Source organism: Macaca thibetana, chromosome 16, assembly GCF_024542745.1.
Source record: "Macaca thibetana thibetana isolate TM-01 chromosome 16, ASM2454274v1, whole genome shotgun sequence".
Lineage (NCBI taxonomy): Eukaryota > Metazoa > Chordata > Mammalia > Primates > Cercopithecidae > Macaca > Macaca thibetana.
In genome coordinates, this window is record NC_065593.1 from 2175128 (window position 1) to 2191027 (window position 15900).

A 15900-nucleotide genomic window follows, 5' to 3' on the forward strand; every position below is an offset into this window, starting at 1 on the left:
AACACCGCCAGTCACGTGTTTCCCTCCTTCCGCTTTCACCCTCCTTCCCCTTTCACCCAAGACCTGGTTGCTGAACATTTACCAGCCTGCCACTGGGTGGGGCCAGGCAAGCTGGGTTTTAACAAGCCCTCCAAGTTCAATGCATGCTCAATTTTGAGAGCCACAGAACTATAGCAAATTCAAACGTAGGGAGCAATAGAAGGGACTTTTACAACATGTCCCCTATGTGTTCAAAATATAGTGTAAGGCAGTTGTGCAGACAAAAAGTAGTTGACACAGCTGAAAGAAACCCAGTGACATTTCAAAGAAAGCAGGCCAGGAGAAGAGGAGCTGCCGGCCGATAGGCGCTGCAGGTGCTGGCTGCTGGGCTCTTCCTGCCAGTGAGGCTCTTCCATCCACACTTGAGAAAAGATGTCTGAGGTCCCTGTGAGCGTGTGACCACTGCCATTTACCTGGGAGATGAGGGTGTCACAAGCAGAAGATAAGCCGAATCCCACTGAGACACCAGTGACATTGATAACCTGTGAATAAACCCAAAGATAAGGCCCTGTAGAGTGAAAGGAGGAAAGGAAGACAAAATCCCTGTGTCTGTTGATGAGAACCTGCAAAGCTCCTCCTTCAGCATTCACAAGTCAATTTTACCAACTTTGTTAGCTGCCTGGACCCCGCTCAGACCGAAGCCATTCTCACAGGTTTATCAAGAATTCTGGACAGAACTATTATATAGAGATATATATATGTATGTGTGTGTGTGTGTGTGTGTGTGTATGTGTGTGTGTGTGTGTGTATATACATATACTTTTTTTTTTTTTTGAGACAGAGTCTCACTCTGTCGCCCAGGCTGGAGCGCAGTGACGCAATCTCGGCTCACTGCAACCTCCACCTCCCAGGTTCAAGGGATTCTCCTGCCTCAGCCTCCCGAGTAGCTGGCACTACAGGTGCATGCTACCACAACCAGCTAATTTTTGTATTTTTAGTAGTGACGGGGTTTCACCATGTTAGCCAGAATGGTCTCAATCTCTTCACCTCATGATCTGCCCACCTTGGCCTCCCAAAGTGCTGGGATGACAGGCGTGAGCCACCCCGCCCGGCCCAGAACTACAGTATTAATCAGGCTGCACTTTGACCCACTTCCTTATAACTGAAAGTCATGTGGCACCAGACACTGACCATGTACATCCCCACTGTTCCTACCAGACACTGGCCACATGCATCCCCTCTGTTCCTACCAGACACTGACCATGTACATCCCCACTGTTCCAACCAGACACTGGCCACATGCATCCCCTCTGTTCCTGGCCACGTGCATCCCCACTGTTCCTACCAGACACACTGGCCACGTGCATCCCCACTGTTCCTACCAGACACAGGCCACGTGCATCCCCACTGTTCCTACCAGACACTGGCCACGTGCATCCCCACTGTTCCTACCAGACACTGGCCACGTGCATCCCCACTGTTCCTACCAGACACTGGCCACGTGCATCCCCACTGTTCCTACCAGACACTGGCCACGTGCATCCCCACTGTTCCTACCAGACACTGGCCACGTGCATCCCCACTGTTCCTACCAGACACTGGCCACGTGCATCCCCAGTTCCTACCAGACACTGGCCACGTGCATCCCCACTGTTCCTACCAGACACTGGCCACGTGCATCCCCACTGTTCCTACCAGACACTGGCCACGTGCATCCCCACTGTTCCTACCAGACACTGGCCACGTGCATCCCCACTGTTCCTACCAGACACTGGCCACGTGCATCCCCAGTTCCTACCAGACACTGGCCACGTGTATCCCCACTGTTCCTACCAGACACTGGCCACGTGCATCCCCACTGTTCCTACCAGACACTGGCCACGTGCATCCCCACTGTTCCTACCAGACACTGGCCACGTGCATCCCCACTGTTCCTACCAGACACTGGCCACGTGCATCCCCACTGTTCCTACCAGACACTGGCCACGTGCATCCCCAGTTCCTACCAGACACTGGCCACATGCATCCCCTCTGTTCCTACCAGACACTGACCATGTACATCCCCACTGTTCCAACCAGACACTGGCCACATGCATCCCCTCTGTTCCTGGCCACGTGCATCCCCACTGTTCCTACCAGACACTGGCCACGTGCATCCCCACTGTTCCTACCAGACACTGGCCACGTGCATCCCCAGTTCCTACCAGACACTGGCCACGTGCATCCCCACTGTTCCTACCAGACACTGGCCACGTGCATCCCCACTGTTCCTACCAGACACTGGCCACGTGCATCCCCAGTTCCTACCAGACACTGGCCATGTGCATCCCCACTGTTCCTACAGATGGGATTTCTGGTGTTACAATCATAAGGCTATTGTTTAAGAATTGTTGGCCAGGTGTGGTGGTTTATGCCTGTAATCCCAGCACTTTGGGAGGCCAAGGTGGGAGGATTGCTTGAGCCCAGGAGTTTGAGACCAGCCGAGGCAGCATGATGAAACGTCATCTCTACAAAAGTACAAAAACTAGCAGGCATGGTGGCATGCTCCTGCAGTCCCAGCTATTTCTGGAGGCTGAGGTGAAAGGATCACTTGAGCCCAAGAAGCAGAGATTACAGTGAGCTTCTAGAGTGCAGTAGAGAGCACCACTGCACTCTAGCCTGGGTAATGGAGACCCTGACTCAAAAAAGAAAAAAAAAATCTGGCCGGGTGTGGTGGCTCATGCCTGTAATCCCAGCACTTTGGGAGGCCTAGGTGGGCAGATCATGAGGTCAGGAGTTTGGGACCAGCCTGACCAATACAGTGAAACCCCATCTCTACTAAAAATACAAAAATTAGCCGGGCATGGTGGCGGGCGCCTGTATTCCCAGCTACTCAGGAGGCTGAGCCAAGAGAATCACTTGAACCCGGGAGGCAGAAGTGGCAGTGAGCTGAGATCGTGCCACTGCTCTCCAGCCTGGGCGACAGAGCGAGACTCTGTCTCAAAAAAAAAAAAAAAAAAAAAAAAAATTATTAAGCAGAGCCTAAATTCCAGTGAAACATCTGACACCAACCAGTTTGAAGACCCACATAGAGGAACTGAATCAGCACGAGAACACAGTTTCTTCATCACCCTATCCCATGACTTCACGCTGCACTCTTCAACCAAACAACAATCACACTTCAGCCCATTCGAAAACCCTTAAAAACTCTAGCCCCAAACTCCTTGGAGAGACTGATTTGAGGTTTCCTCATTCAGTGGCCTTACAATTAAACCTCTTTCACTGTTGCAACCTGGCGACTTGGATTATTGACTTGCCATGAGCAAGTCGACGAACCTATTATGGTTACAAGATCTTGGCTGGGTTAAGGACACGTACAAGTTTAGAAGCGGAAAAGTCTAGGCTAGAGGCGATTACCCAGCCTTTCTCTTTTAAAAAGTCACTTTACACCGGGCGCGGTGGCTCACGCCTGTAATCCCAGCACTTTGGGAGGCCGAGGCGGGCGGATCACGAGGTCAGGAGATGGAGACCATCCTGGCTAACACGGTGAAACCCCATCTCTACTAAAAAATACAAAAAAATTAGCCTGGCATGGTGGCGGGCGCCTGTATTCCCAGCTACTCGGGAGGCTGAGGCACGAGAATGGCGTGAACCCGGGAGGCGGAGCTTGCAGTCAGCCAAGATCGTGCCACTGCACTCCAGCCTGGGTGACAGAGCAAGACTCCGTCTCAAAAAAAAAAAAAAAAGTCACTTTGCTCTCCAATTTCAGCAATCAGGGACACTTCTTCTGGGAATGCAATGGCACAGTAGCACAGAAAAGCCCACCTGCTGGAGACCTAGCATGGCCTGCATCCGTGCCCTGGGGGACACTGGGAGTGCAGAGGCAGTCTGAAGTCCAGGCTAGTGCCAGAGGCTTTCCAGGTATGCTCACCTTCACCAGGGTTAGCAGCAAACCCTGAAGCTTTGGGGAACCCAGGGCAGTGCCCCCCAAACCAGGGAGTGGTATCACAGGATGTCTGATGCACTCCCTATCTGGAATCTGGTACCTCCACTTGATTCTACAGCAGGGAACCTGTGGACAACAGCCCAAACTGCACCTGGCCTGGAAGCACTGACTTTGATAAGTCCTTGGCCACATCCTGCAATTCCTTGGCCAAAGAGAATCTGCTGAGTCTTGCTAAGTGCATTTCCGTCTTCTCCTCTATTGCAAATATACAATACTTAAAAACAAAATGGATAATTAAGCCTGGGATTTGTCCATGTTGCCCACTATAGCCAAAATAAAATAAGTCATGCTGGGGCAGTGGCTCACGCCTGTAATCCCAGCACTTTGGGAGGTCGAGGAGGGCGGATCACAAAATCAGGAGTTCAAGACCCACCTGGCCAACATGGTGAAACCCCATCTCTACTAAAAATACAAAAAATTAGCTGGGTATGGTGGCGCATGCCTGTAATCCCAGGCTGAGGCAGGAGAATCGTTTGAACCCCGGAGGTGGCAGCTGCAGTGAGCCAAGATCGCACCACTGCACTCCAGATTGGGCAACAAAGCGAGACTCCATTTCAAAATAAATAAATAAATAAGCCATATGTACTCATAGCTAGTTCCACATATACTTGGTGACTAGTTCCCAGGCATCTTGCATAGTTCATGGGTAGCAAACTCAAATGCCTGGTCAGACCAGGCAGATCAAGTGAAACTGTGTCTCCATCAGGGCAGGAGGAAAGGAAAGGGGAACATACACTTGCCCCAGAGCCACTGAATCCACTTTTCTAGAAATACCCTAACTAGACAAACCAAACCTTTTGGTCTTGCGTGGCCAGGTGACAATTCCTGGCTGAGACTGATGACATGTCTCTGGTTTGGGGGAGTTCACATCTACTATACGGAGAGGATTTGCAGATCTTTCCAATTTTAAATTTGGACACAAAGATCTAGACTTTCACCTTCCAGACTCCTTTCTAGATTAGGACTCTCAGTAAGACAGACAACTGAGGGGTGGGCATGGGGGGAGTCAGTTCCTCTGAGGAAGTCAGACTTGAACGCCCCTTTTACTGTTCCCCTCCCCAGGCTGTGGGACCAAGAGTGGGAACGAGTTCCATGGATTAGAAATAAGATGATGTAGGCCGGGTGCTGTGGCTCATGCCTGTAATCCCAGCACTTTGGGAGGCCAAGGCGGGTGGATCACCTGAGGTCAGGAGTCCAAGACCAGCCTGAGCAACAAGGTGAAACCCCGTCTCTACTAAAAATACAAAAATTAGCCAGACTTGGTGGCAGGCACCTGTAGTACCAGCTACTCAGGAGGCTGAGACGGGAGAATTGCTTGAACCCAGGAGGCAGAGGTTGCAGTGAGCCGAGACTACACCACTGCACTCCAGCCTGGGTTGGAGGGAGACTCCGTCCGAAAAAAAAAAAAAAAAAGAAATAAGATGATGTGAGGCTGGGCGCAGTGGCTCACGCCTGTAATCTCAGTACTTTCGGAGGCCAAGGCAGGTGGATTGCTTGAACTCAAGAGTTTAAGACCAGCCTGGGCAACATGGGAAACCCCATCACTACTAAAAATACAAAAATTAACCAAGTGTGGTGGCACCTGCCTGTAACCCCAGCTACTCAGGAGGCTGAGACAGGAGAATCGCTTGAACCCGGGAGGCGGAGGTTGCAGTGAGCCGAGATGGCACCATTGCACTCCAGCCTGGATGACAGAGTAAGACTTCGTCTCAAAACAAAAAAACAAAATAAAATAAAATAAATAGAAATGAGAAGATGTGGTAGACAGGATAATGCCCCCCAAGATGTCCCCATCCCAATCCCCAGAACCTAGGAATCTGCAAGGTTACATGGCATAGGGGAATTAAAGTTGCAGCACCTTGATTTTAGGCCATGAAACCCACTTCAGACTTCTGCACTCCAGCACTGTAAGAGAATAAGTCTGTGTAGGTTTCGACCACTACATTTTAGTGATTTGTTATAGTAGCAGCAGGAGACAAACACAGACAGTGTTGGTAGACCTGCCGGAAAGCCCATACGTACCGCGATCGCCAGCGTGACTGCGTCCAGCTCCAGCTTGCCCAGGTGGCCACAGAACACGGAGCTTATGAAGCTGATCAGGAACACCATCAGCTGAACCAAGAACTGGGAAGAGAGGGGAACGGGAAGGGAGGTGAGTGCCCACCATCGCAGGGAAGCCTGGGGCCCCAAGGATGACCCCGACCCAACAAGTCCAGTCAGAAATAAAGAAATCCGACTTCAGTGAGCCTCTGCCACCTTTCACAGGAAAATGTACAATTTCTGGGGCTGGGGATGGGAGGCTTTTTGAAATATTAAAACATTTATTTGCAACCACTGGGTCAGAATCACTTTTTCTGAGAACTTCCCAGCCTTTTCAGTTTTTTTTTTTTTTTTTTTTTTTTGAGACAGAGTCTCGCTCTGTCGCCCAGGCTGGAGTGCAGTGGCGGGATCTCAGCTCACTGCAAGCTCCGCCTCCCGGGTTTACGCCATTCTCCTGCCTCAGCCTCCCAAGTAGCTGGGACTACGGGCGCCCGCCACCTCGCCCGGCTAGTTTTTTTGTATTTTTTAGTAGAGACGGGGTTTCACCATGTTAGCCAGGATGGTCTCGATCTCCTGACCTCGTGATCCACCCATCTCGGCCTCCCAAAGTGCTGGGATTACAGGCTAGAGCCACCGCGCCCAGCCTCTTTTTTTTTTTTTTTTTTGAGACAGAGTCTCACACTGTCACCTGAACTGGAGTGCAGTGGTGCGATCTCGGCTCACTGCAACCTCCACCTCCCGGGTTCAAGTGATTCTCCTGCCTCAGCCCCCTGAGCAGCTGGGATTATAGGTGGGCGCCACCACGCCCACCTAATTTTTGGATTTCTAGTAGAGACGGGGTTTCACCATGTTAGTCAGGCTGGTCTCGAACCACTGACCTCATGATCCGCCTGCCTTGGCCTCCCAAAGTGCTGGGATTACAGGCATGAGCCACCACGCCCAACCTGCCTTTTTGGTTTTTCGCTTCAGTTTCCCAGCCATAGATCACATTAAATTTCCTCTGAAATCTGCAGAGGCGGCCTTCTGGGATAACCCCCTTGTTATCCAAGATTCCTAGTGCAGACTGGAGGGAATGCGGCCTTCAACAACAAGAACTCATTCCAGCAAGGAAGTCTGTAGACCGGAGGAGCCGGAGGTAGCGATGAGATCGTCCATTTGGAGTCCCAGTGGGATCCGGACTCTCAGGGTGAAACATTACAGGCCTGCTGAACACCTTGCAATCTAGGAAGCCTCAGATGTGAGGGCAAATTCTGGATTATTGAACCTTTCTTCCTCGAAATTCCAGGCGGCAATTCTATGAATTGCTCCACAGTGCTTTCACTACAGGAATGGATAATGCGCTTATTTCTGGAGGTTAACTTAAAATCACCTCCTGCCCCCCACCCACTAGACCCAGGCCGTCCAGTATCTTTCTTGAGGAATCCTCTCTCCCCTGGCAGGTTACATGGCCCAAAATGGGGGGTTCACCTGATCCCTGTTCCCTAGGAGAGAATGGGTGCCTAAGGATTTGCTGCTGCCGCCGCTGCCTGCATCTGCCCCATGGGGCCCTCACTGAAGCTGGTACCCCAGAGTTGGTGATGCTGCTGCTGGTCCAGCCACAAGGCCACCTCTCACCTCCCTCAAGGAGAACAGAATCCTCTGTGCTGAGCCCACAGAAAGGCCCCTCTTTTAGGGCTTCAATGACTTAGCTTCATTGGACCTCCACCAGGCTCACACACAGCCCATCTGCCAGCTCTGCAGCCAACCCAAAAAGGCTACATCGGGACCTCATCAGGCCCCCGAGCCATGATGGTTCCGATGATCTCCCTCTTTTCTTCCCTAGAATCCACATCTGGGGAGAGACCATTTTCAACTCCTGTGATGGGCCCAGAACTTCAGAGCATGCAAAGCCTGTTCCTAATCCTAGGGGTGTGTGTGTATGTGTGTGTGTGTGTGTGTGTGTGTGGTTGTAGGAGAATTATCTTTCTTGTATCAACTCCTACATGATCCAGGCACCTCTCTCACTACCACAGAAGCCTAATGTGAATTTAATCGCCAACAGTCCCCCACTACTGAATGTGAGGGGCACTTTTGCAATGTTCTGCGTGAGTAAGCCAAAATGAGACAGAAGATGGGAATAAAAAGGGGGCGGCGTGGAGGTGTCAATAAAAAAGGCTGGGATGAAGAACCAGATGCTGTAGAATCTAAACCTAGAGCCAATGGACGCCCCGTAGGCCTGTACTGGGAACGGTGCCACATGATTTAGGCATTGTCACCACCCTTACAGATGTCCCCATTAGGTGGAGCTTGGTCTCTCTTTAAATTGTGAATTCATGTACTTTTAAAGGCCACAGGGTTCTTTTTGTTTGTAAACTCAGCATCACTTCCAAATCTTTTCAGCTCACTGTGCTTTAAGCTTTTGCATATCATCTGTCACAAGCGGTTGTGTTCACAGAATCTGTCTTCTCCTTTCCCACGGAACATCGCGTTTCCACTCCACGGTTCCCTGCCTCCCTGCGGGCCACCTGTGAGCTGATTTCCATGGCTTCGCGTGGAAACGTGCTCGGTCTCCCCTACTACCCGATCTTTGGAGTGCCACCCAGATTTTACCATCACAAATTGCACTGCCCTGAACATCTTTCTCACTTGGGTGGAGCCCCGTCCAAGGGTGGGAATCATTAGATGTCTTGGATACAAAAGTCCAGGAAGTTGAGCTGAGTTAGACTAATCCATGTGAGATGCACCTTCAATGTCAATGCCAGCAAAAATAGTTTTCTGAGAGCCGCTGCGGCTCTGCTGGGGTTACAGCAACAACCCTGAGTCGGGCAGCCTCATGCAGCCGGCCCATCCTGAAAGTCCGTGCCAGGGATCTTGGCTTCAGTCCAGATTTACTAACCTCTTCTCAGATCTTGGTTTCAAGCCCTTTGGGTGAACACTTGGCCACAGGCTGTGGATCATGTACATAAGGGTCACCTGGGAGGCTTTGCCCTGGCCCATCGCAAGCCCCAGGAGGTTAGGCTGGGCTCAGTGGCTCACACCTGTAATCTCAACACTTTGGGAGGCCGAGGCGGGTGGATCACCTGAGGTCAGAAGTTCAAGACCAACATGGTGAAGCCCCGTCTCTACTAAAAATATAAAAAATTAGCTGGGCGCAGTGGTGCACACCTGTAATCCCAGCTACTAGGGAGGCTGAGGCAGGAGAATTGTTTGAACCCAGGAGGCAGAGGTTGCAGTGAGTGGAGATCGAACCGCTACACTCCAGCCTGGGCGACAGACACTCCATCTCAAAAAAAAAAAAAAAAAGAAAGAAAGAAAAGGCCCAGGAGGTCCGTGGGGCTGAGGAATCTTCATTTCAGTATATCCCCACGCTCCCTCATACACACCCAGGCAAGATGCATGTGGTCCAGGGTCACACTTTGAGTGCTCCAGACCCTCTGGGACTGTGCTATCACAGAGCGTATTTCTGTGCCCAGGGAATGAACCAATTCTGGACAAAGGCCTGTTCCGCTAGATGTCTCAGCAGCTGCTGTCTGAAGAACAGCCTGAACTGGCAGTGGCTTGGACAGAGCTGAATGGATGACAGAAATTGCCAGACTGGGCCGGGCACGGTGGCTCATGCTTGCAATCGCAGCACTTGGGGAGGCTGAGGCGGGAGGACTGCTTGAGCCCAGGAGTTCAAGACCAGCCCAGGCAACATTTTGTAGAGACCACATCTCTACAAAAAAATACCAAAAATAGCATGCATGGTGTCACGCACCTGTGATCCCAGCCACTCAGGAGCCTGAGGCATGAAGGACCACTGGAGCTCAGGAGTTTGAGGCTGCAGTGAGCCACTCACACCACTGCATTCCAGCCTGGGTGACAGAGCAAGACCCTGTCTCAAACAAAGAAACTTCCAGACTGACCGTGCTTCCATCCCTTCTTGTCACAGCGACCCTGCTCAGATTTTGGCTGGACAACAATAAGCAAACTTGGCAGCCAGATAAAGACTTTCAATGCCTGGTGGCTTTAGAAGTTGCTCTCCAGGGACAGCACCTGTCAGGCACCTCCAGACAGCCTCTCCTACCAGCTCCCATGACTGCTGAAAGTTCGCTCACTGGAAACAAGCTGAGAGGTCACCTGGGACAGCCCCCCTTCCTTTACATGCGAGGAAACACAGCCCAGGAGGTTTCGCAATCAGCCCAGCCACCTGACTCTCAACTCAGATGGTTACATACAGCCACTGTCTTTGGAGCACGAAGTACATCCAAGCACTGGGGGAACAGGTGTGAGTTAGACACCATTACTTCATTTCTGCCCCGTGGGACCCACAGTACAGATGGTTCTGACTTACAATTTTTCAACTTTGCAGTGGTGCGAAAGCAATGGACATTCAGTAGAAACTGTACTTGGAATTTGGGATATTGGTCTTTTCCTGGGCTAGTAATGTGTAATCTCAGACTTGCAGTGCCTGTCAGGGCAGTGGGCCACAGCTGCCCATCAGCCCTGCCATCACAAGTGTAGGCAACTGACACTCTACAGTAGACTGTGTTGCCAGCATTTTTTGGGTATTATTTTGTGTTTTTGCATCCCATCATGAGTACAAAACGGCCATATGTGTCTCCTGCTTCTGGGGAAAAGAACTGAAGATAATTGGCCAGCATAGGGGTGGCAAGCCAGTCACGGCCGTCCCACGCAAGTCAGGACTCTTGCAATCCATGATCTCATCCTTTAGAGGCATTTCGACTTAATGATACTTTCAGTGCACGTAACCCCATCGTAAGCCAGGGAGCATCTGTAGAGTAGGGAAAGATGTTCAAAACGCAATAAATTACACAGCTCAAGACTTTTGTGTGATGCGCTATGGGGTGCAACAGAGAATTCAGAGGTTTCTGGGGGAAATGAAGTGGAGCTGAAACCTGCATGATGAACAAGTCAATGTCATATAGTTGGGTACCAGAGACTTGTCTGTAGGGGAGGACTTTCCAGGCTGAGGCACTGAAAGGAGGCTGGGTGGAGGGTGTAACCAGGAGATAGGGACGAGAGATGAGGCTGGAGGGCTGGCCAGGCCCTGGCCATAGAGGGCTTTGCAGGACCAAGGAAAAGGTTCTGAGCAGGAGGCATAAGCTCAGATGGGCATTTAAAAAGTGGATCCCTCTGAGAGGTATTTAAGGAGTTAAAGCCAAAGGCCTTGGTGAGGACGGATTGGAGGAGGAAACGGGGAGTAGAGGCGGCGGGGGCCGGACCTCACCCGGCTTTCCTCTATCCAGCTCCTGCCATCTTTGACTACTTTCTCTCACCCTTTGAAAGGGAGGAACCGCCATCCCTGTAGGTCTTCTCTTCCTCCGGCCTAGGCCCAGTCTGTCTCTGACCAGGCTTCTCCTGTAGAATCTGGTGTCAGTAACCACTTCCTGATCAATATCTTCTCCATTGCCTTCAGGATACAATTCAAAAGGTCAGCCTGCATTTTTTCCTTTGTGTGTCCTGGGTAAAGTGGGTCTCTCCAGATCCCCCACCTCATTCCCCTCAACCTGCCTGTCTTATCTGATATTTCCGCCCTGCAGCCCTAGAAGGTCCACCAGCTCCTTCCCATACAAGTGGAAACAATTCCTTGAGTTGGGGCCTAGGCTATGCCACCTCTGTTACATCCTGGGCAATGCCCGGGGGTCCACCTTTGGTGTTACTTTTCAGAACTTTTGTTGTTTGAAGTTTCTCGATTCAGCCAGGTGATGAGAGGCTGATGACAAAGAGGAGGCACAACTGGAGTACCTGAGGCCAGGTACATTCCTTCCCTTGCAAATCCAGTCTTCCTCAAGCTCTCTCCAAGATAAAATGGACACATTTTTTGAGAAGTAAGCACCATTCGGCTCACACTTTCCATTGTGTTATGGGTTATTCTCTTTACGAAGGCCTCATTTAAAGCCCAGTGAGACCTCAAGGGTCAGGGTTAACTTGAGAGGTCTGGAAGGGAGATGGCGAATAAGAGAGAAAATTACAGAGAGGAGAGCCAGATAGGGCATCTTCCTCATGTTATGTTGGACACTTGGAGTAGAATTGGACAATGAGCATGGGAAAAGAAGGGAGTGGTCTTTCCTTATCCCATGCCCTTTAGCAAACAGAAAACTTTACAGCAGATGGGATTAGAGATGGGAGACAGACCCAGGGGGGTCCACATACACTTCATGAAAGACTAAAACAGGTAGCAAAACTCTACAATCACATTTTCACAAAGCAGAGACACACACGCACAAAGGACTGGAAGGAAATTCCAGTCCCAAATTACCTCTCAGTGGTGAGATTTCAGAGGGTTTTTTCCTTCTGTTGGTCTTGGTTTTCTATTTTTTCTACAGTAAATATGCATGACATTTGTAATAAACACAGTGGTATACATGCATGTACATACAAAGAGAAGGGTGAGGTCCCCGGTGCGTCAATCCAGCGCTCATCCCTGGAGACCTGGAGAGGCACCCCACATCAAGGGGATCAGGCTACTAGGAGGGCTGGATTTCAGAAACCTGCCCTGTTATTATTATTATTGTTATTATTATTATTGCTATACTATTAAAGCAATAACAGGCTGGGCAAGGTGGCTCATGCTTATAATCCCAGCTCTTGGGAGGCCGAAGGCAGGAGGATTGCTTGAGCCCAGGAATTCAAGCAATGGGCAACAAAGGGAGACCCTATCTCTAACCCAAATACAGAAATTAGCCAGGCATGGTGGTGTGTGCCTGTAGTCTCCACTGCTTCGGAAGTTGAGGCGGCAGTGAGCTGTGATCGCACTACTGCACGCCAGCCTGGCCGACAGATCAAGACCCTGTCTCAAAAAAAAAATTAATAAAACAATAATAGCCTTAGAAAGCCCCTTCTTACAGCAGCTCTGTGAGGGAGTGTTAGGACAAGACACGATTATTATCTCCATTTTACAGACAAATACGCAGAGACCAGAAGAGGTTAAGAGGCTGTTTCAATTCGCACAGCTGCTTCCTGACTTACTTTCGGAGGTCAAAGCAAGGCATGCAGCCCCAGGTCTTGAGATTCCAAATCATGAGGTGTTTCTTTATTTTGATTTTTTTGAGACAAAGTTTTGCTCTTTTTGCCCAGGCTGGATGGAGTGTAATGGCTCTATCTCGGCTCACTGCAACCTCCACCTCCCAGGTTCAAGCGATTCTCCTGCCTCAGCCTCCCAAGTAGCTGGGATTACAGGCATCTGCCACCACGCCTGGCTAATTTTTTTTTTTTTTTTTTTTTGCATTTTTAGTAGAGACAGGGTTTCACCCGGTTAGCCAGGATGGTCTCGATCTCTTGACCTCGTGATCCACCTGCATCTGCCTCCCAAAGTGCTGGGATTACAGGCGTGAGACACTGGGCCCGGCCATGAGGTGTTTTGTTGTTTTTTTTTTTTTTTGAGACCAAGTCTCACTCTGTCGTCCAGGCTGGAGTGCAGTGGCACGATCTGGCTCACTGTAACCTCCGCCTCCCAGGTTCAAGCGATTCTTGTGCCTCAGCCTCTGGAGTAGCTGGAACTACAGGCGCCCGCCACCACGTCTGGCTAATTTTTGTATTTTTAGTAGAGACGGAGTTTCACCATTTTGCCCAGGCTGGTCTCAAACTCCTGACCTCAAGTGATCCACCCGCCTCGGCCTCCCAAAGTGCTGGGATTACAGGCGTGAGCCACCGTGCCCGGCCCCAAATCATGAGTTCTTTCTGGTCTGTAAGAAAGCATCGCTGATGGATCTTCATTCCATGGCTTTGACCTCGGCATTACTCTTGCTGTCCTGCACACCACAGCGTGTGCCACAATATCCCACAAACCACCGAGTCTCCACTCCAGGGGCACAGCGGCCCCCCTCAGCCCGCGCAGGTGCAGAATGTGGGCCTCAAAGTCAAAAGCTTATTCACGCCTTAAGTGCATACCAGTCGCTTCTTGTGCAGCGTCCTACCCTCTCGGTTTGAAAACCACCCAAGCTGGCAGGAGAACGTGGATAGGATTATATTTTTGTGGTTTTAAAAACCACATTACTTTTAGGAGACAAGGCAGAAACAGCCCTAACCTAATGATTAAAAAGAAAAGAATCCCACAGATAAGAACACCTCGATCCCACAAAGAACCACATTAAAACGCTTTTTTTCTGTTACATACATACTACTGGCAGGGAGGGGGTGGTACAGGATGCCTCTGGTTTCCTCGGTGGAGGTTGACTTAATTCTGAAGAAATCATTTCGCAGCTCTAAGTCCACGACAGACCACGCACCTCCTCCTCCATGCCTCGGGATTATTTAGATCGCTGAGCTTCCAAACTTTTTACAGCTAATTTTCAAAGAAACAAGTTCCCTCGTGTTTTGAAGTTCAGGCAACTTGTGCTTTGTTGGTTGAAATCAGCTCCCAGAGAAGGCAGCCCCGGATGCAAATGCAGCCTGGACCTGCTTGAGCCCCGTTAGGCGCAAAGGTCCCAGCTCCCCGGTGTCTCCTGGCGCAGGAGGCAGGAGCCGCCGGCCTCTCCGGGCCAACGTGCGCCTAGGCGCATGCCAGCCGTGCCCGCAGTGCCCCGCGGGGCTCCCAGTCGGGTGGTGCGGAGCGGAGGGCGGCCGGGACGCAGGCGGAGGAGCTGGGGTGCCTGCCCGGCTCCTGGCACTATGCTCCCCGGCGCCCGCCCGCGGCCAGCTTGCTGTATCCCCAAACTCCGCCAACTCACCCGCGGAGGCAGGACTCACCAGGCCCCCAGCTCGCCGGGACCGGCCTCCCACGGAGGCCACCTTACTCACCGCCGGGCCCGCCAGGACCAAGAGCGCCCGCAGCTCCTCTCGGAAGGCGGACAGCCGCAGGCAGCGCGACCCACGGAGCTCAAGGGTGGCCTCCGGGCCTCCGCGCACAGGCGCGGGCTCCTCAGGATCCTCCATGTGACTGGCGCGCTGCGGCCGGGTAGCGCAGAGGCAGGCAGTGGGGACCGCGCAACGCAGCCGGCTCTGCAGTCCCCGCCCCGGCTGCCCGCCCAGAGCCCGCCCCGCGCCTGGCGCCCGGGGACCCGACTGAGCTCGCAGCCAGGCAGCCTGCGACCTTGGGCGCACCCTTTGCACCTTTTTCTGCACCACTGCGGACGCCTGCGGGTCTTGCAAAGACCAAGGAACTCCTGCACTTGGAAGGCAAAGTTTGAAAAAGCTCTGCAAACTAACGGAATGCGCTCCGGGGACTGGGTCCTCCAAGTCTCGCGGACGCCAGGACTCACCCCGCCTCTGCACCTCCGCTGGGAGTTTCAGGTTCTGAATGACCTGGCGTGGAAGGACTCAGAGGCCTCGAGCGGTGACTAGGTTAGCACCCCGCGGGGTGTATGGGTGGGGCGCATTTACTGTGCAGATTGAACAGATTGAGTTGGGTACACGCTTTGATGCTGGTTTGGATGCTGGTTTTGATGCTGGTTGCATACTCCTCTCCTTTCATCAGTTGTTCCATTAGAGAACTTAGAATCTACCAGTATAGAGCAACATGCTCCCATTTGCCAAGTTGCACAGTTGGTGCCCGCTGGTCGTGTTGGAAGTTTATCCGTCAGCCTGCTGTGGGAGTACAAGAGGCTGTTGCCCAGAAGGGCGTGGGCAGCGCGCTTTCCTCCCAGAGCCTCAGCTTCCTCATCTGCAAACGTGAAAGAACATCTCGTCGCCAGCTATGAAGACTGGGGTTGCCTGGGCGGAGGACCTGAGCCAGTGCCACCTGCCCTCAGCCTGGCACCAGCCATTACCTAATAAGTGTCAGTTACCAGGACAAGAATGATTTCTGTAATAGTCAAAATTCCTTCCATTGTAAGTGATCCAATGTAAGTAAAGAAAACGGAAAACAAATTTTTTGGCTCACATAATCAGCAAGTGTGGATTCAGGAATTTTTTTTTTTTTTTTTTTTTTTTTTTTTGATACAGAGTCTCACTCTGTCCCCCAGGCTGGAGTGCAG

General features: G+C 51.5%; 1 protein-coding gene across 3 annotated transcripts in view; it reads right to left on the bottom strand.

The window, feature by feature from the left end:
- SLC47A1 (solute carrier family 47 member 1) overlaps positions 1-14953 on the bottom strand; it is a 47297-nt gene extending 32344 nt beyond the window's left edge. For 2 of the 3 annotated variants that reach the window (XM_050763900.1, XM_050763901.1), the window contains exons 1-3: positions 14726-14919; positions 5987-6088; positions 453-521 (exon numbers count right to left, since the gene is read on the bottom strand). In XM_050763900.1, coding sequence (XP_050619857.1) covers positions 453-521; positions 5987-6088; positions 14726-14860 — 306 coding nt within the window. In that variant the 5' untranslated portion in view covers positions 14861-14919. Of the gene's footprint in view, positions 1-452; positions 522-5986; positions 6089-14725 lie in introns of all 3 variants that reach the window. The other variant, XM_050763899.1, reaches the window with a different exon arrangement.
- Positions 14954-15900: the final 947 nt, after the last annotated feature.